We start from the raw sequence: 27,844 nt of genomic DNA, 5'->3' as shown, positions 1-27,844 counted from the left end.
TGATACATTGCGTTTTCACGCCATCTATCCTCTTACCCAAAAGCTCAACTGACAGCTGTCAAGGAAAACGGCTCATTGTTTTAAATAAATCAATAGATTAAAAAAAAAATATTATTATTTCATTAAATTTGCACATTGAAAACGGACTTAACCAATCAACGCTTGCGTTTTATTTTATCATGTTTATCAGTAATTTTTTTATAGTGTTTAAAATAATCTTATCAAAATCAAAAATTGTGCACTGTGCGAGGTTTTTTAACCTTATTTTATTTCGATAAATAACGATTTTTTAAATTAATCAGTCGTTATTACAGCTGTAATCCTGGATTCCTTGTGGATTGCCAAGTGAACGATAAAAGTCACGAAAACTAAAACTAAACGCATTTTCATGTCGGTCGGCTTCCGCTGATCGTTTCGTTTGTGAATTTTGCATATTTTTTGCAATAAATACGTTTCAGTTGTGATTTGCAATATATTTATTGAAATTAATGAGGAATCTTGAAGATTAAAATAGAAATGCAACCAGTCAACATGCTTCCGAAGCTATCGGACAGTGCCCAAACTATGTAAGTGTAACTTTCCATTCTAAAATTTGTTTTAATGCTTTTTCACCACTGAAATTGCCTCTTTTAGTGTAATCGTCAGATCATTATCACTATTATATCTCCGTAAACCTATCTTAGACTTGCAGACTTCTCCGAGAATTTTGGGAATAACCTAATATTGCTGTAGCTAGGCCATTGCTGTTGAGACAGCTTTGGTTTCTTAATACTAACAGATACACTAGTTTCACAGTGATCACATGCATTATAAGCGGTCATTACTATATCTAAATTAATAATTAACTACAAGAAGTAGATTTATAGTGAAACTCTACATCTAATGTGATATACCTAATTTGCTGACACTAGGTCTGATAAGATTTTATGGACCTACATCCTCCTTGGCAGACATTTTGGCATTAAAGTATCACCAGCAATGTAATGTAATGTGAGTGGGTGTCACTGAATACTCAATATTATTATGGTGTTAAGAATATAGTCATATTTCAGATACAGTCAAGTTTCAATATACATAAGTCTGTCAAACTTTGATTGCTGAAATGAAATTAGATGATAGCCTGCCAGGTCCTGTGTCATGAACTCTGTGTCTGAATCTTAGCTCTTTTTGCCACCTCAGTCTGTCACAAGCCAGTTCTTTCATATACTGCACTGATATAGAGTGTTGTTAGCTAAGTGCCTGCTTCTCACGCCAGAGATGTGGGCTCAACTCCCGGCGCTGACAATAGTAGTGCCAAGTACCAATGAGTTCTTTATACCATCACTCTTAGCGTCAATTCATAGTACCACAACCACACCACATCACAGCGACATAATGTGGTCAAGCTGTGGTTATGTGTGAATAGTGTGACAGTTACTTTTTGCAGTTGCGTTGTGGCAGCGATAAAATGTCGATGTGGTTGTGTTGTTGTTGCGATGTGGTAACCACGTGGTCGTATGCAGTTAACAGGTAGAGTAGGTGGCCGCAGTGCCACCGCCGCGTGGCGGCGTTGCCGACGCGATGTGGTTGCGATGTGGTCGTATTACACAGGTGGTCGATGACAACGGCAAAATGTGGCACCTGTGAATTGGATTATTCATTTTCAATACAAAATATACGCCCGACCACACAGCGTGGTTGTGGTGTGGTTGTGGTTGTGGTGTGGTTGTGGTTGTGGCTGTGGTGTGGTTGTGGTACGTCTGAATTGACCCTTACAGTGAAGAAAAACATTGTGAGGAATATCTAGTTTTTTTTATATGATAGCAGAGCAGTTCTGTTGAGAGATTTTGGCTTCGTTTCTTTTTTAACTGTATGACAGTTAAATCTGTTAATTATAATAATTTAATTCGTGAATGACTGAACTTGCTAAATTAAGGGGTTGAATTCCGTGAATTTAAAATTCGCAAATAGGGGATGCAAAAGGTTAAATAGCTATATAGGTTGCAATACTCAAAACTATTTCAAACATTCCAGATCCTTCACGGAGGGCGAGGGCGTGTGCAGCGTGGAGGTGCTATCCTCGGAGGTGCTGGTGAACACCACGCCCAGCAGCCCCACACACGGCAGCTCCAAGGTGAAGCTCAAGAGCCTGGTGGACTACAACTGGGAGTGCAAGTTCTACTCCGGCCGCCTGCTCGCCATGCACATGACCGGGAACTACTTGGCTTATTCTATTAAGGGTGAGTTGTGAGATTCTGTTCTATTCTCTCTAGCTAGAACCTTTGTGAATATCCCCAAGGTCTTAACTGTATACCTAAGCTTAGATTATTTCCCATCACGCTGGTCTACTGCGGATTGGTTAGTTCACATATCTAAATATGCAGATTCCTTCATGATGTTTTCCTTCTAATGGTGAGATTTCATTGCTGTGTATGTTATTTGTAAATAGTCTCCAGTAGCATGGGAGGCTTATGTTAAGAGAATGTGGATATTTATGTGGGAATGTTCGAACTATTAAATCATAATCACTTAAATAATTAACTCCCTAAATAAACTGAATTACCATTCAAATATTTCCCTATTGTAAGAGGGGGCACAGTTCCTGTACTGGCTCATTTGATTAGAAGCTTTCTACAAGTCCTCTTTCATAATAATATGTAAACTGGGGCAGTTGGGATGCCACCATCATCATTATCCAAAAATCGTTTTCTGCTGGATGTATGTAGGTAGACTCAAGGAGCACGGTAGCACAGGGCGCAATTAAGACATGACAAAAGTTTTGCATCCTCAGTCTCACGAGCGAGTGTGATAGAGAACAATTAAATAAGCCCACTTTGAGTTAGCCCTTCAGTACTGGCTACCTCCAAATCCTAATAATAATTTTATTTTATTTTTATTTTATTTATTTAAACTGGAACACCAGCAGCTTATACAACTAACATTTTTAAAACACATATTAAAATTAAAATTTCGTTATAGAAGCCAATTAAAGGTGTACACAACATTCGTAAATTATCTAAGACAACTTAAAATAAAAATTTATATAAAATTAACAATTTTTTAACTTAACTATATAAAAGGTTTTTCTAAGTACTAAGTACAGAGATCACAGTATGAACACAAATATTTATACTTTCAAACTAAAACAAACAATTAGGCAGGTAAGTAATAAGAATATTATTTCATACATTGGATTTTTTTCATAAAACAATTATACGAATCGTGAAAAATGTCAAGGTTAACATTATCCAATTTGTTGCTATAAATGTTATGGAGATCACATAGCCTATTTACTGGTGAATGTGAGCCTAAATTTGTACGGGGTTTAGGTCCACATATTAGTTTTTTAATTGGATACCTCGGATATTTGAAAGGAATCGGGAAGGAAATACTCTCAAGTAGATCAGGACAGTCTATAAGATTATTAAAAATTTTATAAAGAAATAAAAGGTCATGGGTCTCTCGTCGTTTTTTTGGAGCGGTGGTAGCTCAGTCGGGTAAGCGCCCGCTTCTCAATCAAGAGATGCGGGTTCGAATCCCGGCGCTGACATGTACCAATGAGTTCTTTTAACTTAAGTACAATGTATACCATCGCTCTTACGGTGAAGGAAAACATCGTGAGGAAACCTGCATATCTAGATTTAGCACGTCTAGATATGTGAACCCACCAACCCGCAGTGGACCATGGTGGTGGGAAATGGTCCAAGCTTAGGAAGGCAGTTTAGACCTTGGGGATATGCACAAAGGTTCCACTCGAGAGAGCCAGGTGCAGGTACTTACACCCCCACGGAGAATAGAATAGAATAGAATAGGGTCTCTCGTCTATTGCGTAATGCTTTCATGTTAAAAAAAGTTAAGCGGTGATCATACAGAGATTTATGAGACACATTAGAGGAAATAAAAGCAAGATGACGGGTAAAGGCTCTCTGTATAGATTCGATACGATGTGAGTTGGCTGCATAAGAAGGACTCCATGCAGAGGAAGCAAATTCGAGATGACTACGAACTAGGGAATGGTACAGGATAATCTTAGTGTCAGCTCTAAAGCCTTTACTTTGGCGTTTTATAAATCCTAACATTTGCGCTGCTTTTTTAATAATATAATCTATATGAGAGGAAAATTGTAATTTCGAGTCAATTATTATTCCCAGGTCACGAATCTCACTGACCTCCGTCACTGCATTACTGTCGAGAAGGTAATCAAAGGAATGTGGAACTTTTTTACGTGTAAACTTAATATGAAAACATTTTTGAGTGTTGATCAACATGCAATTAATATCACACCATTTCAAAATATTATTAAGATCGTCTTGAAGAAGACAGTTGTCGTCGGTAGAAGTTATGGTACGGTAAATTTTTAAATCATCGGCAAACATTGAGTATTTATTATATTGAATGTGATGGGTCAGATCATTTATAAAAGCAAGGAAAAGAATTGGACCTAAATGAGAACCTTGAGGCACACCGGACTCAGCATAGAAGAATTTAGATTGAAAACCATTGATTGAGACAACTTGTTCCCTTTTTTCTAAGTATGAAGTTAGCCACTTTATTAATGAAACATTTATGCCGATTATTTCAAGTTTTTTGAGGAGAAGGGTGTGACAAACTTTGTCAAATGCACTGGTAAAGTCGATATAAATTGCGTCGACTTGCAGACCTGCGTCGACTGTATGGGACAATTCACTAATATAACTAACCAGATTTGTTTCGACTGAGCGACCCTTCCTAAATCCAAGTTGTGATTTACTTAACGCATGATCTAAATTTTTTGTAAGAATTGGACAAACGATAGCTTCAAATAGTTTAGCAAAACAGGACAGGATAGAAATAGGTCTGTAGTTTTTCACTAAGGTGATGTCACCTTTTTTATGTATCGGGGTAATTCTAGCTCTTTTCCACTCTGTAGGAAAATGACCATCTTGTAAAGATTTATTAAATATAATGCACAATGGGAGGGCTAAGGCTGTGACGCACCGTTTTACAAGTAACGGATGAATGCCGTCCGGACCTGCTGATTGAGATGCATTTAGTTTATTAATACATTTAATTATTACTCTTTCAGTTATTCCGTAGTTAATATTGGTAGTTATAGGGGTAGTGGAGTTACTGTCATTAGTTCTGGCTGAAGAGGAAGTTTTTTTGTTATAGATATTAGAAAAATGAGTAGCAAAAAGATTAGATATGTCTGTTGTGTTGTTACCAATTAGGTTATTGAGATGCATCACTGTAGGTATAGTCGAAGCTCCTTTACGTTTGTCCTTCACATAACGCCTAAAAGCTTTGGGATTAGAATGCATTTCATTCTCCAGTCTACACTTATAGTCAGAGTAGCATTTATCTAAGAGTTAATGACATCGGCTACGCATGCTTCATATTCAAATTTGTCTCTAGGGTTTTTAAACTTTTTGTATTTGTTTCTTAACTTGTTTTGTTCAGTTAGGAGACATATTAGTTGTTTGGTGAACCATGGAGGATATCTTGACATTTTTCTAGTTCGTTTGGGTACAAATTTATCAATAGCAGAGATTAATTTATCCTTAAGTATACAAACCATAGAATCTACATTATCACAGTTAGAGAATTCGGAATGCCAGTCGGTAGGGTTCTAAATTAATACTATCAAAGTCGGCCTTATAGTAGTTGAGTGAGGGGCGTTCATTAGATTTTAAATATTGAAGACTAGTAAGTGGAAAGTTCAGTAACAAACCAGGATGTAGTTTATCTAATTTGCTTAAATTTTCCAGTGGAACTGAGTTTTCTAGAGTACTTATATTACTAAGAATGAGATCTAATATTTTATCATCACTATTGTGAGTGGTATTTATTTGGTGTAAGTCATTAGCATTAATAAAATCAACTAAAGCGTAACCTAAGTTATTGCTATAATGTAACATTATGGAATATACGCAGGAAAAAAAAAATAAAACAAACAAACAAAACACAACTTACTTAGCTAAATAAACCACCCCAGGACGCACCCGACCCAAAAGTCCCCATAACGCTAGCTGCGTTGCCGCGCTGCACGGCAAGGGAGATCCTCTGTGCCAGGTACGCCCCAGAGCGGTAGTCAAAACCGCGGCTCCTCAAGCGTCGCCCAATCTCCCTGACGAACTGCCTCCCCTGTTCCCCCCAAACCCCAGTGGTCTCAATGGCATATAATTATTTAATAATACCATATGATGAGAATCTAGGCTTGGACTCCAGTTAATAAAACTTAAATTAAAATCGCCAACTATAATAACATCATTAGTATTATGAATAACATTATAAAACATCATTAGTATTATGAATAATAATTTTGTCTCCCTTCCCCCGCCAGCCCCCAACACAGTGACGCCGGGCAACTGGAGCGGCATGGTGCGCGTGGTGTACAACGGGGAGCCCGGCGTCGACCGCCGCGCGCTCGTCAAGGGCATGAAGGGAGAGGTGAGCAACAGATTCCAAGGAATTCCACTTTGCGATCCCGTCAAAATGGCGATTTGGGGCTGACTTTCTATTTACAATGAATTAGTCAAAAGGCGTCGTCCAAAGGTGGCGTCCTATTGGTGGGTCACAATACTGCGTTGTACTTCGCGTCGTGCCACTCTCGCGCTCTCTCCCATTGAACACTTGAGAGTGCGAAGGAGACATTTTCTACGACGCGACGCCGCAACGCAGCAACGCAGTGTTGTGTCTGGGCCTTATCGTACGATGGCGCGATGCGTTTTCGTCGAGCACTTCAAACATCTGAAAATGAGATTTCACTCTCATGACGAAAACGCATCGCGACATGTTTACAATAGGGATCCATAATTTTAGTAATGCTATTTTTAATTATTATATCCAGTAGAGTCAGTAGGATTTTCTCATCTTATACCTGTATCGCATGCATTCCAGGTGCACGACGTGTCGTTCGCGCACATCGAGCACCAGATCCTGCTGGCGTGCATCGACGAGCAGGGCAACTTCTACGTGCACGACATTGAACTCACTGACAGCGGACTTAGGTGCGTGTTTACATTGTATCGAGTTGTGCTGGAGATGAAGAAGATATTGAGTCATTTAGCGGCCACATCATTATAAGACGAAATACGTCGTGTCGACTTATGTAGGCTTCTACGAGGGAAAGCAAATAAATACAATCTGAGCTTCCATGGCATACCAACATGCAATATTGAGTAATGTTATTATATATAACATATTTTACAACAATCAAACAAAAGAAATGTTTACTATCGCTGTCGCTGGAAATTTCACGTACTTGACATCGTGTTCCGCCGGCTCTGGCAACGATGCGCGTTGTTTTGCTACGTTGCCGAACATGATTAGCGTCACATGTTGAATGCATACCCGGCTCACACTACTGCTGTAGCCGAAATAATAGATTACATTCCAATGTAAAACTACTACAAACCTCTCCCCGCACAGATGCAGCCTTCTCGCCGAGATCCGCGAGGACACGGGGCTGACGTGCGCGCACCACCGCGTGGTGTGGTGCCCGTACATCCCGGACGAGGACGACGCGCCCGACGACGACGTGGCGCGCCTGCTGCTCACCACGCACGGGAGCACCGGTCAGTTACCCTCGGCATTCGTCATCAGAATCTTTCCTCGTTAATGTCGGGGCCTTTGTGAAATGGTAGAGTAAAATTATGGCAATGGACAAATAATTATTTATTTATACCGGGCGCATTTAAGACGTGACATGAGTTATGCATCGCGCTCACTCATGTTTCCGAAGGCCACTGACTAGCTCTGTTGCCGGAACAGCAACCGGGACCCACGACCACGAAGCACGGAAACTCTCTACGTACGTAAGTAGCCGTAGATTTATTTATTTATTTATAGACACTTTATTGCATACTTAAAAAAAACACAGACAAAATACAAATTATGCCAAAAAGCAATTTCTTCCAGCCAACCCTTGGTTGGTGGAGAAATAAGGCAAAATTTACGAAACTCTTTTATACAATAATAAAACAGTAAGTACTTAAATGCAGACATATAAGTACAGTTCTCCCATATTAATAATGCGCATGCAAATCTTCGCAAACTGTCGTATTCCCGGAAACACCCGAATCATTGAATCGTCGAGCCTTAAACAAAGCACTTGCATTTTGATTCTTGTTCGAAAGAAATAGTAGTCAATATCATGTGACACATAATCGAAAACAATTTGGGCGGTCGGTGGCTGTCACCGATCAGTCAAAGGTCTCAAGGTCAAGATCAATATTACTTTTGTGGAATTATAAAGAGCTGCAATTACACATCGTTCTTGTTATTTTTTTCAAATGTGAATTTAATTTCAACAATAATTATTTTTGACGACGCCATATTACGAGGCACATTTAAGAATAAAATATACGTCACATTGATAGACTTCACTTAGCCAATAAAGCCACACCCAAAAGACCAAGTTTGTAATTGTAATATTATTGTGAATGATCAGCGCTGTAAATACTTTTGAACTGAGATTTTAATGTAAACATTTTTATTAATGTGAAATAATCAGTGCTGTAAATCCTTTGAACTGAGATTTAAAATTTTTAATGTAAACCTGTGTTTGAAATCCATTTCTCCTTATAATATAAACCTTGTGTTATTCAAACCTTCTTTCATCCATCTTTACATCAGCTTCAGTAAGACACTTGAAAAGTACCTACCTACTGTAACATTTTCGAAGTAAATTTTAATATTATGGAATATTATGAATTATCGAATCAAATTTCGTTACTGATAAATCAATTATCTCTTTTAGCACCAATTACATAATTCTACTAAACTTTCATGAAGAAAATGCACTTAACCACTCTAAATACATAATAGTTTTCTAACGCTCGGGAATACGACCGTTGCCGAACAATGACGAAGATTTCTATGTGCATTATCTGGGGAACTGTAAGTAACTACCTACATTAAACAATAACTAAACATGTCCAAAATATATACCTATACACTAGAATTATCCTACCTATTCAACCTACTTAAATAATAATATTAATATACACATATACCTAAGAGACAAAATATACTTAATATATACCGGCTATATTAATATAAAATAAAAATATAAAAATATGTGGGGACATCTCACACACGGCCATCCGACCCCAAGCTAGGCAGAACCTGTGTTATGGGTGTCGGACAGCTGATATATCTACACAAATACATAGATAGATAGATACTAAATATAAATATCAACACCCAAGACCCGAGTACAAATATCTGTCTTTAAACAAATATCTGCCCCAGCCGGGAATCGAACCCGGGACCATCGGCTCAGTAGTCAGGTCACTAACCACTACGCCATTCGGTCGTCTTTATTATGTCGTAATACATACATATACTTAAATAATTATAATTTACCAACCTAAGGTTTGATAATAGTGATCCTTTACGCTCTTTTTATTTCTATATAAACGTAAACCTGATTTAACAGAAACGACTTATCAAGATGTCCCAACTATAAAACCCTCTCTCTTCCAGCTCGCATGTGGAACCTCCGCCAAATCATCTCGCAGCTCGAATCCGCTGGCGAGAAGGCGGTCGCCGCCAGCACACTACTGGCCGGCCCGGGCGTGCTGACAGCCAGTGAACACACGGCGCCGATAGTGGACGCGGCCTTCTCGCCAGACGGAACTGCGCTGGCGACCGCTGCGGCTGATGGATACGTCATGTTCTTTCAGGTGAGTGGGCTTTATGTTGTGGACCGTAGGGTTAAAATGAGATCGATAGCTGTGCGCTTGAGATCGTGATACGTCATGTTCTTCCGGGTTAGCCTTTGTGGTGTGTAGAGTTCAGTATAGCCAGAGACGCCCTCAGTTCATACTTACACACTACTGGCCAGCCCGGGCGTGTTAACAGCCAGTGAACACACGGCCCCGATAGTGGACGCGGCCTTCTCACCAGATGGCACTGCGCTGGCGACTGCTGCGGCTGACGGATATGTCATGTTCTTTCAGGTGAGAGTAAAAGTAAAAGTCATCACAACCGATCACTTCCCGACTGCTGGGAAACGGGTTTCCTTCCAGGGAAAGGTTTAGGTCTAGTCAACTACGCTGGCCTAGTGCGGGTTGGTGGACCTCAACATAAACAAGCTTGTGCTGTGGAAGTGGTCAGTTACGATCATTGAAGCTAGCTGTAATAACTTCAAAAGAAAAAAAAGCCTTTATTACAACAACAAAAAACATTTGTTCAGGATGACCCCTTCTAGAACCCTTGATGACTATATACTAAAATTATGTACTGTAAAATGAATAAAACTTAATTTGCTATCCCACAGGTGTACATGTCGAACGCGACGACGCCGCGCTGCCTGCACAAGTGGCTGCCGCACGGCGGCAAGCCGCTCAGCTGCCTGTTCTTCCTCGACAACCACAAGAACTACAACTCCGAGTGAGTCACGGCTTTTGTCTACTGTATTTATTAATTTTATCAGAAACAAAACGGTTCACTTTTTCTAAGATATGTCTTAAATAAATAAATGTAGATAACTATTATGTAATAATATAAATGTAGATAACTATTTCCTCTGCCTTTTTGTATATCTTGTATGTATGTATTTAAGTATTTATTATAAAAATTGTGAATGTTTACTACTATATTTGTACACCTTCCCACCTTATTCTTTAAGTCATTCCTCCACCCAAAGGTTGCCTGGAAGAGATCGCTTTTAGCGATAAGGCCGCCTATTGCTTTAACTCCACTGTATAAATTGTTATTTGTGTTATTTTTAGTCAATAAAGTAGTATTCTATTCTATTCTATTCTATTCTAAATTTAATTTAATAGTCTAAGTCTACATACTAAGTCTAGGTCTTAGTCTACATACTAAGCCTGGAGTGGGTTGACATAGGCTGAAGATGGTGACTCTAAGTAACATACGGACACTTTTTATCGTGGAATTCCCGTAAAAAACTGTTCGATTCCCGCCAAAAATATAATGCATATTCAAATTTCAATTAATTCAATTCACTTCAATTCATCATCCTGTGTAAATGTGTAGGTAGGTCATTATTGTAATGTTGGTTTGTTCTTGTGCATAAGTAATTACCTAGCTATCTTTGTCACTTTTGTATTAAATATGTACTGTGCTATTCTTTGATGTCATAATTAATATTCTATTCTAATTCCAGCGTCCAATTCTGGAAATTCGCCGTCACCGGTGCGGAAAACAACACAACCCTCAAGATCTGGTCTTGCAAGTCTTGGTCCTGCCTGCAAACCATAACCTTCACCGCCGGCCTGCCCACGGAACCCTCCACTCTGGGCCTGAAAGCTATGCTCGACACCAGCGCTAGCTACTTGATACTCTCCGACTCTAAGAATAAGAGTTTGTTTATTCTGCACATGGCCCGTGACTCTGATGATACCACGGCGTATTGCAAGAGCATATCGGAGTTTCTGTTGCCGTATCCCGTGCTGAGTTTCTGCATTGTTGATGCTGGTTAGTGTGGTTTGATTATTATAAACGAACCGACATTCACTATATTCACTAACTGCCAGTTTCAATAACTCTTTTTGTCAGATTAGGATTATATGGATATTATAAAGTAATTTTTTTTTTTTTTATAAAGTAACTACCAGTCATCGGTAGATAGAGTTATTGAAACTGGCATTAAGAGTCTCATAACTTTTGAACGGCTACATGAATTTTGATAAAATATACTATATATAGTTACAAAGGCGCGAGCACAAATATCTGTCCCAGGAACCTAACCCGGAACCTTCGGTTTTCATATCATATTTCAATTATATTAACCCCTCAGGCGAGCACCCGGGTCCGTGCGAGTCGAGCTGCGACGACCCGTACCACCGCACCGGGGGCAGCGCCGCCGCCTCGCCCGCCGACGACTACGAGCCGCCCGAGGTGAGTCCCCCGCGAGTCACTGGGTGAGTCCCACGTACCACCGCACCGGGGGCAGCGCCGCCGCCTCGCCCGCCGACGACTACGAGCCGCCCGAGGTGAGTCCCCCGCGAGTCACTGGGTGAGTCCCCCGTACCACCGCACCGGGGGCAGCGCCGCCGCCTCGCCCGCCGACGACTACGAGCCGCCCGAGGTGAGTCCCCCGCGAGTCACTGGGTGAGTCATCCGTACCACGGCTCCTCAAGCGACGCCGCCAGTGAGTCACTCGCCCGTCACTGGGTGTTATGTTTTGTCGCATACAAAGTGGCGCCTCTAGTGGAAACTATTGTGAAACATTTGGCAGATAATGTATCCAGGTTACAAAGCAAACGTAAACTACAAATACCATAAGACATATTGATAATGTAATTTTGAATTTGTATTTTATCTATGGCCCTCTTGTTGCTTGAAAATAAATGATTATTACTATTACTGTAAAGACACAAACATTTGTCAGAACAAGCGTTGACACAATCTTTATCACTCCAGTTCTCCTTCCGAGGAGGAGGGCGCTATGGTACTTTACTCAACTGTTAAAACCACCACTTCTGTTCCCGAAAAGATGCTCGAGGACTTTCTTTCGCCATTTCTTTCCTCCTTAATGACCTTTGTGAAATGGTGGTAGAGTAATATTATGACAATGGACAAATAATTGTAAAATTTTACGTCCAATAAAATGATACCTATTCTGTTCGCAGGAGGAGGGCGTGATGGGCGCGTGCACGGCGGGCGCGCGGCGCGTGCGCGTGCAGCTCTACATCGTGCAGCCGAAGGGCCTCCAACACGGCGAGCTGTCGTTCCCGCCGCCCGCGCCCGCGCCGCCCGCCCTAGTGCCCCCCAGTATGTATCATCATCAACAAATAATCATCCACTGCTGGACATAGGCATCTCCCAAGGAGCGCCACAACACTCGGTCCTCGGCCTTCCTCATCCAACCACCACCGGCAACCCGCCTAAGGTCGTCAGCCCAGCGGGCAGGAGGGCGTCCCACGCACGTTAGAGTTAACACTAGGTACTAGTTGCTGCTCATGCTCAGTGTCTTACGCATGGAAGGAAATGGTACATTCAGTAAAAGATAGATATTCTTTGAATGTACACAAAAACACGGACAGAAATATAAAAAGGGCTGTCGACGTGCTAGCTGTTTCTTCACATTAATTTTCAATCTTTAACTGCTTAATGTTCTCCTACCTTTTGTGTTTCTGTTATTTACCTACTACAATAATGATATTCATTGACTGGGAAGGCTCTCAAGGTAACAGGGTTACCTAGTCAGGGTTTTCATTTTGTGTGTTTAATTGTTGATTCCAATAAAAAATATTATTACTATCTTGTCATCCACAGGTCTAGGCGAGCTGGAACTAGGAGACGAGGCGAGCGACTCGGCGCCGGCCGCCATCGCCTCCTCCATCCTGCAGCAGCAGAGCCAGCAGCTCAAGAACCTGCTCATGAGGTCGCAGGTACATAATCAGATAAATCGTAATAATAGTTTCCATAGTACTGTCCTAAAGGAATTATACCCAAAGTCCTTAAAAATTTACAGGAAATTTTGAAACTACCATTTCACATTTCTCACTTCCATCAGAAAGCCACAGCCTAGTCGAGCCGATTACAAATATCTGTCTTCAAACAAACATCGGCCGTAGATCGAACCTGGGATCTTCGGCATAGCAGTCAGATTCACTTACCACTTGAGTCGAATCACCGTTCACGCTATCTATGTATCTGTGTAGATATATAAGCCGTCCAATACCCATATTACCGTCTCTGCTTGGAGTCGGATGGCCGTGTATCATTATGTCCCCTCATAATTATTACTATGTAATACTTGTATTCGCAACAGACGCAGCCGGGCAGCCTGATCGGCACGCGGCCCGAGTCCCCCGCCGCCGCGCCGCCGCCGCCGCTCAACCTCATGACTCCCGATGCGTTCAGGTGAGAAGACTACCACTATAGACTAATATACAAATGGGAAATTTCCCTGACAGTTTAAAAGTTCCAAAATCTTCCGATAGATGGAAACCGGCGTTTCGTTTTTTATGTGCTGGATTATTTTGAGGGAACGGATGATGTCATAAAACATACAAAGCTGTCTTAAAATAGTTAACACTTAACATTATGCATAATTTAATAGTTAGTTATCGCATATGGTTCAATTCACTACTTTGGGTTTTTGTATTGGCCTGTCTTCCGCACGACTGTACTTTGTACAAATTCAGTCGACGGCTTGTGAAAAGATGGAGTCTCTTTGGCCCCACGAGTCCTACGACATTTGATCGACAGATCCATAATTATGCTTGGTGAATAACATTGTAATATTGTTTTCAACAAAAGTTGTCTATGCACGGAGTCACCCTCTTCCGGCTTGGTACCTTTACTAATTTCGCAACACCCTGTTGATGACGTTATGAGGAAGGAACTTTTGCTCTACGACTTTTCGAAGTTCGCAAAAATGCTAATCGATATTACAAAAAAAGTCATGAACAATCATTTATGATTGCCACAAATATATTTTTCGAATATCATAGCCGCGTTGTTCAGAATTACTTTCGGCTTAGTATACCACTTATCCAACACCCTGTATAACATGTTAGTATTCCCCGCAGCTCGCCGGGCAAGCGCGACGAGGAGGACCCGCCGCTGTCCGCCACGCCCGACGTGGCCGGCGCGCACAGGAACTCCACCTCAGGTATCATATCGTACAAGCATGGAAGTAGAAAAAAAGACGGAAGGAATCTCGCAAACTACAAAATGAGGCACAGCAATGGTGGCGACATGAGAGTGTGTGGGTGTGTAGGTGCGACGTGATTGGCGCGCGGCGGCGGACTGACTTACTTTGAGTGTGAATGTGTGTGTGCCGGGCTTGTAGCACCAATGAAATCGACTTACTTTGGATGCCTCACTTTTTAGTTAGCGAGATTCCTTCCGTCTTTTTTTCTATTTCCATGCGTTCAAGATTTAAAGACTCGATTATTTCTCTACTCGTACGCCAAAAGCTCGACTCGGTATCGTGCAAGTCAGCCTTCCAAGTAGGTGGACTGCAGTAACTTGCACCGCTAGTCGTCGCCGTCGTAGGATGTCTTCTACGACGGCGACGACTACACCAAAAAAAATGCATTCTACCAGCCAACCTACAGGAGGTACAGGAAAACCAGTAGAAATGTGCAAAAAAGATATTATCATTTTACCTGACACTAGCTGGCCCAGAGAACTTAAATGTACCCTTCCCTACTACCTTACCCTACCCTACCCACCGTACCTATTCTACACTACCTAAAACCCTACTCTACCATCTTTAATTCCTCTACAGGGTTCCCGCCAGCACCACCCCGCTCCACGGGCTCCAGCCCCAGCCGCGAGGTGCAGGAGATCATGGCCAGCGACCACCGGCATTACTACAAGGACATGGTATGTTGCACTGCGGGTCACGGAAGATGACACTAAATTGTCACGATAATTTGACAATGGGCATGGTATGTTACACTGCGATTCACGAAAGATCACACAAAGTTGTGACGCCATTTTGTCCATAACTCTTAACTTAGATACATACATGCTTACGACTGTAATCCCCGCATCACATGTTGAGCTGATGCCTTTTTGACGCTCTGGACGGCAACCTTTGTTGGTTTTGTATTGTATTAGGTATTTGTGTATTTTGTTGTTGTTTTTTTTCAATTTTCTGTATTTTGTGTTGCTGTTGTTGGTCAAATAAATGTTTCTTTCTTATTTTTCTTCTTTCATCATTTATGTCGCCTCTAAAAGGGAGGATGTAGCTCTGCACTTTAATGTAATATCTTGTAATAACCTACATTCGTACATCATTATCATCATCAGGCTTCTATCGCCTGTTGGGTATAGGACTCCTTATTTGTACGCCAATTCTTCCGCTCCTGTGCTGCTCCGGTCCACAATAAATAAATGTATTTTTCATCCAACAGACGGACGAGCCGAGCCAGTCCCCGGAGCCCGCGGCCGAGCCCGACTTACCCGCTCCGCTGCAGAACGGAGACGCCTTCTGCCCGCAGCAGCCGCCGCTAGACTGCTCGCGTGCCAGTGAGTTACTTGTGTCACCGCATGGATTACATACACCTTAAAGTTGAAGCTTCGCAGGTCTATTAGTTGTCTGACCCATGGCTCAGTTTTGTCTATACCATCTCAGATACGGCTATCCGACCCTAAACTAGATAAAGGTTGAGATATGGGTATCAGACAACTCATACACCTACACAAATACATAGAGAGAGATATTATAGCTAAACAATTATCACAGCTCTTCATCACACGAATAAGCTTCGGAAAAAATGTTAGTAATAAACTAATAACACAGAATAGACGGCAAGATATGAAAGAATGGCAACTAACGATAACTTTTTAACTCCACAGGCAACGAATGGCCGCAGATCTCAATAGAGCAAATCAACGAGGCGAACCAGCGCGACCGCTCGTCCAACATGTCGGCCGCGCGGCACGCGTCCAGCGACGCCGTGGACAATGTGGAGCGAACGGAGCGAGCCGTGGAGCGAACAGTGGAGCGAACGGAGCGAATCGTGGAGCGAGTGGACGACCGCAAGCTGGACGAGCTTAGCAGGAAGATTGATGCGCTTACAGGTGAGTGGCGATCTCTGTGTTCTGTAGGATTCAGTGTGGCTAGTGTCATGTGTCTAAGACCTGGTCCAGAAGGAATAAGAATCAGTCAATCAAACGTCAAAGGGCTCGGGCTATATTTGACGAAGTAAAAAGTTTAAAAAACTCTTCATTACATAATTTACATACACAGAAACAGATTCACATCTACTCGCTCCACGGTGTCCACGGCGTAATTCGTCGTATTACGCCACCCGTCATATTAGACCTGGTCCAGAAAGGGCGAATTCGCCGCGAATCGTTTCGCGCGAATTCATACACGCGTAGTTAAGATACTAGACATCAATACATCGCGTCCACAAGCATCGCGCGAATTCAAAATACGCGCGTAAATCGCGTGCACTACGCCAGACTCTCGACTGAATTTTGCGCGCGAGTCGAGACACTAGGGACGCCTTGTTGCGTCCAGTTGACGCGCGAACTCTAGAGCGAGGGCACGTATTGAGAGAATTCCTCCCCATGCTCGCGTGTTGGTACGCGCCTTGTGAACGCAATGGTCGCGGGTAATACGCGCGAGAGAATCGCTTCGAATTCGCCCTTTCTGGACCAGGTCTAATATGACGGGTGGCGTAATACGACGAATTACGCCGTGGACACCGTGGAGCGAGTAGATGTGAATCTGTTTCTGTGTATGTAAATTATGTAATGAAGAGTTTTTTAAACTTTTTACTTCGTCAAATATAGCCCGAGCCCTTTGACGTTTGATTGACTGATTCTTATTCCAGGTGAATAAAGTTGGATTTCCCTTTGACATAGGATTCTTGCTATATTTTACTAAGTATAGCATTCTATGCAGATAAATAATGTAATGCATTTGTGTAGCACAGGACCGTGGGACTTGGCATAACTACCTTGCAGCGGGTTGACGTAGGCTGATGATGATGATGATGATGACATAATGTATCCTACCTACTCCCACAGAGCTGGTGGGCCAGCAGAGCCGCGAGCTTCGCACGCTTCGCGCCGACCTGCACCCGCAGCACGAGCGCGTGCAGGAGGCGCTGGCGGCCCATGCTAGCACCGCAGCGAGAGCCGTGGAGACCGCGCTCACTGACCAGTCAGTACCGTTTTTTACTCGCTACTGAAAAAATTTTGGTGTTTAGGGGATTTAACAATTTCGATTGTTTAGGGAATTCGTTTTGTTGTTTTAGGGTCATTCATAGGTGTTACCATGTTACCCCGAGGGTTATAAGCCATATTTTATTAAAATTGCCTTAGCCGTTCAAAAGTTATGCGGCTATTTTATTCCAAATTGTGTAATAACAGACAATATATTACCACAAATAAAACGCATTTTAAACTCATTCTATGTATAAAATCTATTTTATTACCAAATTAATGAATTGAATCAAATTACAGAACTTTAAAACATATATCAGCTTTTGCAACCCCCTATATCTGTCTATGAATCTAACCATTCCATTCCATTGCAGCTTAGACCGCATTTCTCGGGCGTCGTCGGCGGCGGGGTCGCGCGCGGCGGCGGCGGCGGGCGCGGGCGCGGCGCGGGCCCTCGAGCCGCTGGCACAGGTTTGATTATTACTATTACAAGCCTCCTTACTTGCACCAAAACAGACAAAGCCATCACAGGTTTGATGATTTCAGTCCTAAAAACTTAAATGTACATAAAAGCGGCCATTTTGTTTAAGTATATCAGTCTCTTCCTGGCAACATTTGGAAGGAGGAGAAAGTTAAAATTAAAAGGATTATTGGTAGCTGAGGTGCAAGGTGCAAGCGTATGATTATTTGAAAAATAATAGTGCTTGGTCATCCTAACCTGTTTCTATCCTCCTACCTAAGAATACACACCATTGTAAATAACATAACGTCCTATAATTTGAAAGATGGCTCTTAAGTTTCTTGCCGTCGTTCTTCTCCTAGAATATATACTTTCGTCAAGAATTAATTCATTTTAATTAATTAATAATGTTACAAACGCATGTTGTGTTGAACAAAACGTGTGTACTACTGTGTACCTACCAAATCAGCAAATTATGTTAGTTAAAATTAGTAGTTTCTATACATGTACGAGTACCCCTTTTATATTATAAGTTTAAAGTTTTAATAGGCATCGAATGTCTCAGCCTTATAAGCATTTTACCTACATGTTGTTGCCGTAAGTTTTGTTGAATAATCTTATGTCATATGTAACTTTTTTATGCCAATAAAGATATTTTAAAAATCAAAATCAAATAAATTCATTTTACAACGAAAAAAATCCTTTGTTTCTTTCAGGCGCTACAGAATGAGCTGGCGGCTAAGCTGTCGGCCACTGACCAACTGTTGAGAGAGAATATTGACAAACTTGTCAATAGTAAGGTGAGATGTCCAGATTCAAGTACAGTTAACTTCATTAATAGCTATACGTGTTTGTAGCTTGTCAAACTAGCAAACCGCATATCCATTCATTCGCCTTGGCCAGTCAGTGACTAAAGCTGCTATGCCGAAGATCCCGGGTTCGATTCCCGACCTGGATACATATTTGTACCCGAGTACGATTTGTATCTATCTGTGAAGATATATGAGCCGTCCGATACCCATATCACAGGCTCTGCCCAGTTTGGGCTCAGACGGCCGTGTGTGAGATGACCCCACATATTATTATCACTATGTCGTCTGTCGGGTCGATTTTTTATCTGATATGGTGTCGGAATAGTGTGAACAGATACAAAATGTTCTGCCTCTACGACAAACGATAAAACATCTTCCCGACAGACGACAAAGTGGGAATGATCTCTTTTAAACTAAACCCACCCTTCTCCCATCCACTTATGCCGTTGTGCCGTTGTGATGCCGTTTTGACGCTCTGGACAGCACCTTGTTTGTTTCTATTGTATTGTATTAATTTCTGTTATTTAATATTTTTTTGTAGTATTCTTTTTCTTGTTTTTTTCTGTTTTTATTGTTCAGTGTGTCAAATAAATGTTTCTTTCTTTCTTACACTTCCAGACGATAATGGAGCGTCTAAGCGGGTCGATCGCGGCGGCGCTGGCGGACCTGGTGCGCTCCTCGTTCAGGGAGGCGCTCGGGACCAGCCTGCTGCCGCAGATGGAGAAGGCGCACGCCAATATATTCAAGCAGATCAACCTCGCCTTCCAGAACGGGACTAAGGAGTGTGAGTGTTTTACTTTACTTGCTTATTATTTATACTCAAAAACAACTTAACCGATATCATAAATTCCTTCATTTTATACGATGAGTAGCTAAAGGTGAAGGCGTTAATAGTTAGCCATGCTTGAGTATGATACACAACGATCATCACATGTCCAAGTAAATAATTTCTCGGTGTTTTTTTTCACACCGCGGGAATACGCAGAAATGCATTTCATTTATATGGTAATAGCAGAGAACCGGCACAGGCACAGCTTTATAGTTGAGAGATTTCCGGATCGCAGACACCCGGACACAGACATAAAATCAATAGCTTTGCTACCCCATAAAAGTCAACACGCGGCACCGTGACGTCGTAGTTTTCCGTTAACGCTCTATATCCCATTCCACGGGAAAATACATCTGATAGAAACAAAAAACTACCCTTATTCGATAATAAGGGTTCTATCAGATGTCTTTCCTCGTGGAATGTGATATAAATTAACATTTTCATCCTCAGTCGCAGCGCACACAGAAACAGCAGCGCGAGCAGCAGCGGAGCGCGGCGGCGCGGCGGCCTCGACCGCGCTGCTGTCCGCGCTGGAGCAGCACGCCGCGCTGCTGCAGCAGGCCCGTCTCGCGCCGCTGCTGAGGGACGCTGCTCACGAGTATGTACCATAGTAGCGTGAGGCCGTATAACTAAACAAAGCTGGATACTTATAAACGCTTACCGGCGCTTGATAATGCTGGTCCGTCCTACACAATAAAAAAACAGGTTAAAGCAGACCAAGTGAAATGTCGGACTTTAAACCAAGCAAAATGTCGAGTTTTAAATAGACTCGTCTTCTGTAGGGGTCAACAGAGCTGACAAGCGCCGGTAAGGGCTTATAAGCTGGAAATTCAGTGTTTTTTTTTGTTTTATAGGTATTTTTGTTCTTTTTACTTTTTTGTGTGTATATTGTAAGTATATTATGATAGAGGACATATTCTATTCTCTTCTAACCTCCTCCCTACCTCCACAGGGTGCTGGAGAAGGAGATGGGGTGGTTCCGCGAGCAGGCGCGCTCCGTGGCCGCGGAGATGTCGCGCGCGCACTCGCCCGCGCCCTCGCACGCCATGGACCGACAGGTCTGACAAACATTTCGTTATTTATATAAAGTTGCACTAATAGGATCATACACACAGGTTCCGTACGTACCCCAATTTGTGAAGTTACGTGGTTCCTAATGAATATACATGCAAAAACTTCATGCGGACACCACATTCATGAGCATAAATACATGTACTATCTATCATCACGACCCATCACGTCCTCACTGCTGGGGCACGGGTCTCCTTCCAATGAAGGAAGGGTATTTAACCCTAGTCCACCATGCTGGCCTAGTGCGGGTTGGTGGACCCCACACAAGCAAGTTTGAGCTGAGAGAGTTGTTGGGTAAGTAGGTAATCATTGTCAAATGCTTTCATTGCTGCCGGCTCTGTCTAAGCTTAAGGACTGCCCGCCGAAACAACAACTACTATCGATACAATTTTGTTAATTAACCCCCCCTTTCTACTGGTTTTTCTGAATCTCCGGCAGGTTGGCTGGTATATAAAAAATACTTTTAGTCCACCTTATAGGTATTATATTGTTGTGCAATGAAGTATTCAATAAATAAATGTCATATTCCAGATCCAAGTAGCCCAGATCGAGTCTTTACTCCGCTCGGGCGACTACAACGGCGCGTTCCAACTGGCGCTCTCTGCCTCGGAACTCTCAGTCGTGTCGGCGGCGTGCCGCGGCGCGGACCCGGCGCTCGCCACGCCGCAGCTGCGCCAGCACGTGCTGCTGTCGCTCGTGCAGCAGCTGGCGGCCGACCTGCATACGGACACGCAGATTAAACACAGGTGAGCGTCCTATGAGACCAGCCTGCGGTCAAAATAGTAAGAAAGCAATGAAAACTGTTAGTAAACGTCGTGTTGTGTGGAGGTGATACAAATCGTCATTCTAAGTAACTTTTGTTGTTGAGAAATTTGCAGTATTCACTTTACTTCCCCACTAATCAGCCCGTAATCGTTCACTCTGTACATACTTACGCTTCTGTCAAGGATGGTCACAATGTGGACATACAACCACCTCTCGTGATCTTCGCTCGAGAACTCGGCTACCCCAATGTGTATTATGTTATACCATTCAATCTCACATGCCCTGCAAACACACAGTTACATTAGTACCTCGACTGTGGCGCGCGCCTTAGGGGCATCTGCAACAATAGAATTCATATTTATCGGTCACAGATAAACAATTATTCTTATTTATTTATTTATTTAAACTGGAACACCAGCAGCTTATATACAACTAACATTTTTAAAACACATATTAAAATTAAAATTTCGTTATAGAAGCCAATTAAAGGTGTACACAACATTTGTACATTATCTAAGACAACTTAAAATAAAAATTTATATAAAATTAACAATTTTTTAAGTTAACTAAAATATATAAAAGGTTTTTCTAAGTACTAAGTACAGAGATCACAGTATGAACACAAATATTTATACTTTCAAACTAAAACAAACAATTAGGCAGGTAGGTAATAAGAATATTATTTCATACATTGGATTTTTTTCTTAAAACAATTATACGAATCGTGAAAAATGTCAAGGTTAACATTATCCAATTTGTTGCTATAAATGTTCTTATCATCACAGATACCTCGAAGAAGCCATAATGAACCTGGACACGAACTACCCCGTCACCCGCGAGCATCTTCCCATCGTGATCCGCGAGCTGCAGAAGCAGATCATGACGTTCCTGTCGTCGAACCCGGGACACCCGCTCACGCGCCAGTTCAAGATGCTGCTGATGGCCACCGAGTCGCTGGTGAAGGGCACCGTGTGACGCACGCTGTGTGTGTGCGTCAGCGACGCCGGACACAGATACTGAGTGACTAGTGCTGAGTGAAGATAGTGAAGTGTGTGTGAATGCGGGAGTTTAGGGTGTGGTAGTTTTTTGTGGTGATTCCATTGGCTGTTTGTTGCTGTTACACTTCTTTGGTAGCTAATAATGGTAAGGAAGACTATTCGTAAATGGATGGTTTATCTTTCCTGATTAAATAGACACAGAATAAATTTACAAGCCACGAAAAACGATAGCAATATCCCTTTGCTTCGAGTTTTGATGAATATTTAATGTGTAAAGATATGAAACTACTAAGTCGTTTGTGTCTAGTTTGCTTAAAGCCTACTAAACGTGCTGTGCTAAAAGGGTATCATAATCAGAGTGTGCTTGCACCGCATTAGAACACCTATAGAATTACTTCTTGATTACAATACCCTTTTCGCAAAACTCTCTGTATAACTAGTATAAAATGCAAACACTCACATATCGTTGAGTCAATACAAAAGACCTGTACCTGTTTTAAAATAAATGTTGTGTTGACGAGGCGCTTTATAATCGGGTACCATTACACTAACAATAATTACAATTTAAAGTCATAAACTAGGCAAAATTCGAGTTACAAAATGTTAGTACCTAGTGCTGGCGTGTGAAACTACTTAAGCTAGAAACAAAGTGCAGAACAGAACTATGGTGCTATTGTACCTTCTGTCGATCTCGTTATAATGTAATTTTGGTTTTATGGAACCGATTCCGACCTACCTAACTTAAATTTAGAGCTTTCAAAACATAAACTTATGCATCGTAAATAAGATCAGTTAAGAAGTTGTGATAGCTTTATATTTAAGTTTTGTTGCTTCAGAATCGACTTTACTAAGTATTTTTTCCGTCGTTCGAATACCTACTGGACTTTCATAACATAAAATTTACACTTATTTCATAGGTAGGGTATATTTTAAACATTTGACATCGCTGCAAGCATATTGGTAGGTATATTTTGGGATAGAAATCATTATGATCTGATTCATTATAGACTTTCTTCAACATGATTGAATATAACATCAATCCCGAACGAGAGATGAAAAAAAAACATGAACCCTTGCCTTGTGCCCATGTTCAATGTACTGGGTTGTTTAGGCAGAGTTTATGAATCTCCACTTACTGTAAACACTATTTATACCTATAGGTAAGTATTTAAGTTGCGCCATGTTTTGTTGATTTGATTTCTTGACATGAAAATGTAAGCTATTTATGATGACTTTGAAGTATTATACATGGAAATTACATTGCCTCTATCTTCTACGATTGTATAGTATGCTTATTCGTAATATAGGATTGTTAGTAAGTAAATGACTGCTTTCTATGTTAATTTTAGTTGAGATTTCATCCAATCAATGTTAGTTCGTTGTAGACGTGCGTTCATTATTGACAAGTCATTTGTAAGAAAGAAACATTATAAATGTATGAGGATATGTTTGATGATTTAGGAGTGTTTTTCGAGAGACCTTTATGCAGAATTTGTATTTGCACTAAGATAAGTTGGTACAGTACGACGAGAATATTTTGTTGCTTAGTGAAAAATATAAGTAACAAATTCTTACATTAATGATTTTGTCGTGCTGTACCTAATGGTAACTTTCCAGTGTTTTTTATTTTATTTTTGACTAAATTATAAGAGTTGTAGTTTAAGTTTGTTTACAAAACTGGTCGCAAGAAGTTAATGTTCTAAGAAACTTGTAAATAAAAGTTTATTTGATTTATACATAGCAGTTTCATTTTTATACCTGACTGAATTAAGAAATTTTATTGAAAATGGACAAATTTTCCATGTAACTACGGCAATACTATTTATTTTTATGTAACGTTCTTTGCACCCTCATCATGAATAAGAGCTATGATGATTTCACGTAATTTTGTGGGTACTTACATGTTTACCTCTAATAATACGGAAAACAACGAAACCTCACTTTTTATCAATCAATGTAGGTAGTCGCTGAAAAAGCACGAACGCAACAACAACACGCCTTTAACCTCAGTGTTCCCACCATGGACTACTCAGACAAACACTCCGGCCTCCACGATGACATCTCACCCAACATCAAACGCTCCAAATCCATGCAGTCCTTACGCACCGCCGACATGGAAGCCCTATCGACTGCCCTCGAGAAGTTCCACTACGAGAATGAAGCCGCACCATACCGCTCCCGCCTCAGTGAATCCTCCATCGAGATCAGCATCATCAATGACTCTGATTCGTCGAGGAGTTCGGACTCTGACATGGACACGTGTATGGGAGGGAAGGAGCTGCGCGGCACCGAGGACAGCGGCATCTGCGACCGAGGCTGCTCCCGGGACGCGGATACGCTGCATGCGCTCGAGGTTAAGGTCGACAAGTTGACTGGTAAGTTATATTGCATATGGGTACTGCGGGTTTTAGGTAGAAACTATAAATACTTAGGCGTTGTAAGCAAGCGCATTTTTATAACCTTATTTACTATCCATTTGACGTTCTACAGACTAAATTGTAACTCTTAGAGATAGGTAGGAAAACATAAATAAAGGGTAGGCTCATCACAAAAAGCTGTTATCTAGGCATAAAATTATCTATCCTTCGATGAGCAACTTCATTGAGGAGCGAACTCTCCAGGTGACCCTATTTCCCACTACATCCTCAGAGCTATTCCTGGAGCAGAACGAACAGCTATCTGCTCTGAAGGAGGAAGTCAGGAGCTCCGGCCAGACCACGGAGCGGGCGCTCGGCAGACACGGCCAGGTGGCCCTGGATGTTGTGCACTACGCCCTCGCTCAGAGGTAAAATATAAATACTTACCTATAGTGACGTAGCTACTAACTAATATAATGCTGTGAAGGATTAGTCCAAATAGATAAGAATAAGTAGGTATTTATGATGCTGATGATATGACATCAACAGCATCCTTATATTACTTATATATAGGTAAAGGTAGTACCTATAGCACTACGTGAAGGATCGGTAGGAATAATCATAGTTGGCCATTAGGTACAATCCATTTTTAAATTACTTAAACATTAGTTTTGAATTTCAAATAGAAGCAATACAACGTAGGATTGTAGTAAGTATTTTATTTTAATCCATTCACATGTATGCCTAGACTTTAAGACTGCTGAGAAGGTAGAGCCATTTTTACAAGATTCCCACTCCTTACATCGAACAGACTAGAAGCTCTGCACCTAGACCCGTCAGCCGAGGCGACCCTGGCGGGCGCGGCGGCGGCGGGCGGCACCAGCTCGCGAGCGCAGGCGCTACTCGACGCGCTAGAGTTCCGGCAGAAGACCAGCAACCTCGACGCCGTCATCAAGACTGCACTGACGGAGTTCTTGCAGAGTGATGTTAGTACCGAATTGTTTTTGTAGCTATCACGTATCTGCTTAGGTACCTATAACTCGCGCATCAGCAGGCGCGACTGTCATGGCATGGTCATATTATAAATATTCGTCAAACTTCTTGACAAAAGTATATGTCGTTAATACTAGGTGTCGAGGAGAGAGAGGGTATGGACCATACCATACATTACATACCATACCGTATGGTATGTAATGTATGGTATGGTATGGTATGTAAATTTAACCTAAACCCACGGGATGCGACAAACTTTTCTCAAGCTTTTCCCTTATTAGGTAGGTAAGTAACTACATTGAAGTTATTATTCTTTTATTTTTCTCAGGCGCTACAAGAGCAAATGGTATCAGCGACCACATCGGCCATCAAAAGCGTGATAAACAGTTGCTTCGCAAAAGATGTTACGGCCGCATACCTTCCACTACTAGAGAGATCCCATCGCCGGCTTTTGGGGCAAGTTTCCCGCACCTTGGACGACGCGTTCAAAGAAAGCAAGTATTTATTATATAATTTCAAAGTATAACTTTTTAAACAAATATACTTCTTTTCTCTTTTAGAAAATTGGCGCTAAAATGCCATCTTTGAAAAAAAAACTGAAAGCAACGATAATGTCACGAATGCCAACATTGCAACATAGTGCCAACAATACACTCTCAAAATCATATTTTATTCCGCAGTTGAATCCAATGCTGCGTCTTTCTCCAGATCATCGTATAAATCTGCGAAATCGATTCGCATTGCGTTGGAAAGACACCAGCGACTACTCGAACAATCTTCCCATGCGAACATTCACTCTATCCTCAAAAAGTCCGTTCATGAGTAAGTTATCAGCACTTTGATAAAATCTGTATCTGTAGTCTGTAATGTATACATAATACATCATAACTAATATGTTTAATTCGAGTAAAATTTATTCTATCTTCACAGGGCTTTAGAAAATGAACTGTCGAAATGGCGTCAGAAAACAGAAGAGGTTCTCTCCGATACAGGATCGAAGCAGTCTGGCTCAGAACCCGGGACCACCTGCCTCAAATACATTCCGGTGAGCCCGCCTCAGCCCACGGAGCCAGGCCGATCCGCTATAGAACTCATGGTAAGTTAGTTAACGGCTATCTAGGTAAGTACCGTTAATTATTTACCTAGTTACTTATTGGTATTTATATTAAGTTATTTGGTTGTCAGATGAACGCAGCTGAAATTAACGAGCAAATTAAGGAGGGGGACATCAATGGTTCTTTCGAGAAGGCTCTGCTGGCTTCAGACCTGTCTCTGGTGATGGCAGCGTGCCGCGCCGCCGACCCCGCCACTGTGTTCTCCGCTGCCTGCCAACTGCAGCAGAATGTGCTGTTGTCCTTGATACAACAGCTGGCTACTGACATGGTGCACGATACCCAGTTGAAGTGCAGGTAGGGTAAAAAAATAAAAAAAGGGATATATGGTCTTGGTTTTAGAATGTCTTTCGATTTCTTTCTTTCTATTACTAAGTACCTACTTACGTTGAATTTTCTTTTTACATTTGGTTCTAGGTATTTGGAAGATTCCATCATGAAACTGGATACGCACCACCCGGTAACGAAATCGCATTTGCCAGTAGTTGTGGCGGAAGTTTCAAAAAATTTGAACGCCTTCCTACATACATTTCCTAGCCACATGTCTAGCCGAAGAATAAAAATGATTATAATGGCTGCAAAAAGTTTATTGAAGGAAAGTGCATGCACAAAACAGTGAAGTTCGATTCATGCTTTGTTGCGCTCATTTTCACATATTTTTATATTCATTTTATCTGCATGCTTCTTTATTTTCAAAAAATAAAATAGTTTTGTTAGAGTGGATTTTTATTTTGTCTGCCATTGCGTCACAATGAAAAAAAAAGTTTTTTGTTTTCTATAGCATCATTCTTATTTTCATGAATGACGTTTCATGTCAAAGCCAAAAAGCACAATTTGTCTACGTTTGATTGGCTACGCTACGTTTTCCAAATTATT

At 41.5% G+C, this 27,844-nt stretch overlaps 2 protein-coding genes across 2 annotated transcripts; both read left to right on the top strand.

The window, feature by feature from the left end:
- The first annotated feature begins 240 nt into the window (after nt 1–240).
- Nucleotides 241–24,242, top strand: LOC105395970 (enhancer of mRNA-decapping protein 4). The gene is made up of 24 exons (XM_048630240.1): nt 241–566; nt 2,014–2,219; nt 6,302–6,408; nt 6,859–6,968; nt 7,390–7,535; nt 9,448–9,647; nt 10,244–10,356; nt 11,096–11,406; nt 11,729–11,829; nt 12,564–12,705; nt 13,210–13,325; nt 13,709–13,800; nt 14,472–14,554; nt 15,176–15,273; nt 15,807–15,921; nt 16,252–16,476; nt 17,434–17,569; nt 17,946–18,042; nt 18,748–18,831; nt 19,462–19,627; nt 20,123–20,270; nt 20,625–20,730; nt 21,275–21,489; nt 22,294–24,242. The coding sequence occupies exons 1-24, from the start codon at nt 517–519 to the stop codon at nt 22,481–22,483; spliced, it is 3,357 nt and encodes a 1,118-aa protein (XP_048486197.1). The 5' UTR covers nt 241–516; the 3' UTR covers nt 22,484–24,242.
- A 284-nt stretch (nt 24,243–24,526) lies between these two features.
- Nucleotides 24,527–27,781, top strand: LOC105397561 (enhancer of mRNA-decapping protein 4). Its single transcript, XM_038120732.2, has 8 exons — nt 24,527–24,881; nt 25,156–25,291; nt 25,675–25,849; nt 26,185–26,350; nt 26,537–26,678; nt 26,787–26,952; nt 27,042–27,265; nt 27,386–27,781. Exons 1-8 carry the CDS (start codon nt 24,527–24,529, stop codon nt 27,585–27,587), a joined length of 1,566 nt encoding a protein of 521 aa, XP_037976660.2. The 3' UTR covers nt 27,588–27,781.
- The last annotated feature ends 63 nt before the right edge of the window (nt 27,782–27,844 follow it).

Source organism: Plutella xylostella, chromosome 4 (genome assembly GCF_932276165.1).
Source record: "Plutella xylostella chromosome 4, ilPluXylo3.1, whole genome shotgun sequence".
In the NCBI taxonomy this organism is placed as follows: domain Eukaryota; kingdom Metazoa; phylum Arthropoda; class Insecta; order Lepidoptera; family Plutellidae; genus Plutella; species Plutella xylostella.
This window is presented reverse-complemented; position numbering and strand designations above follow the sequence as displayed.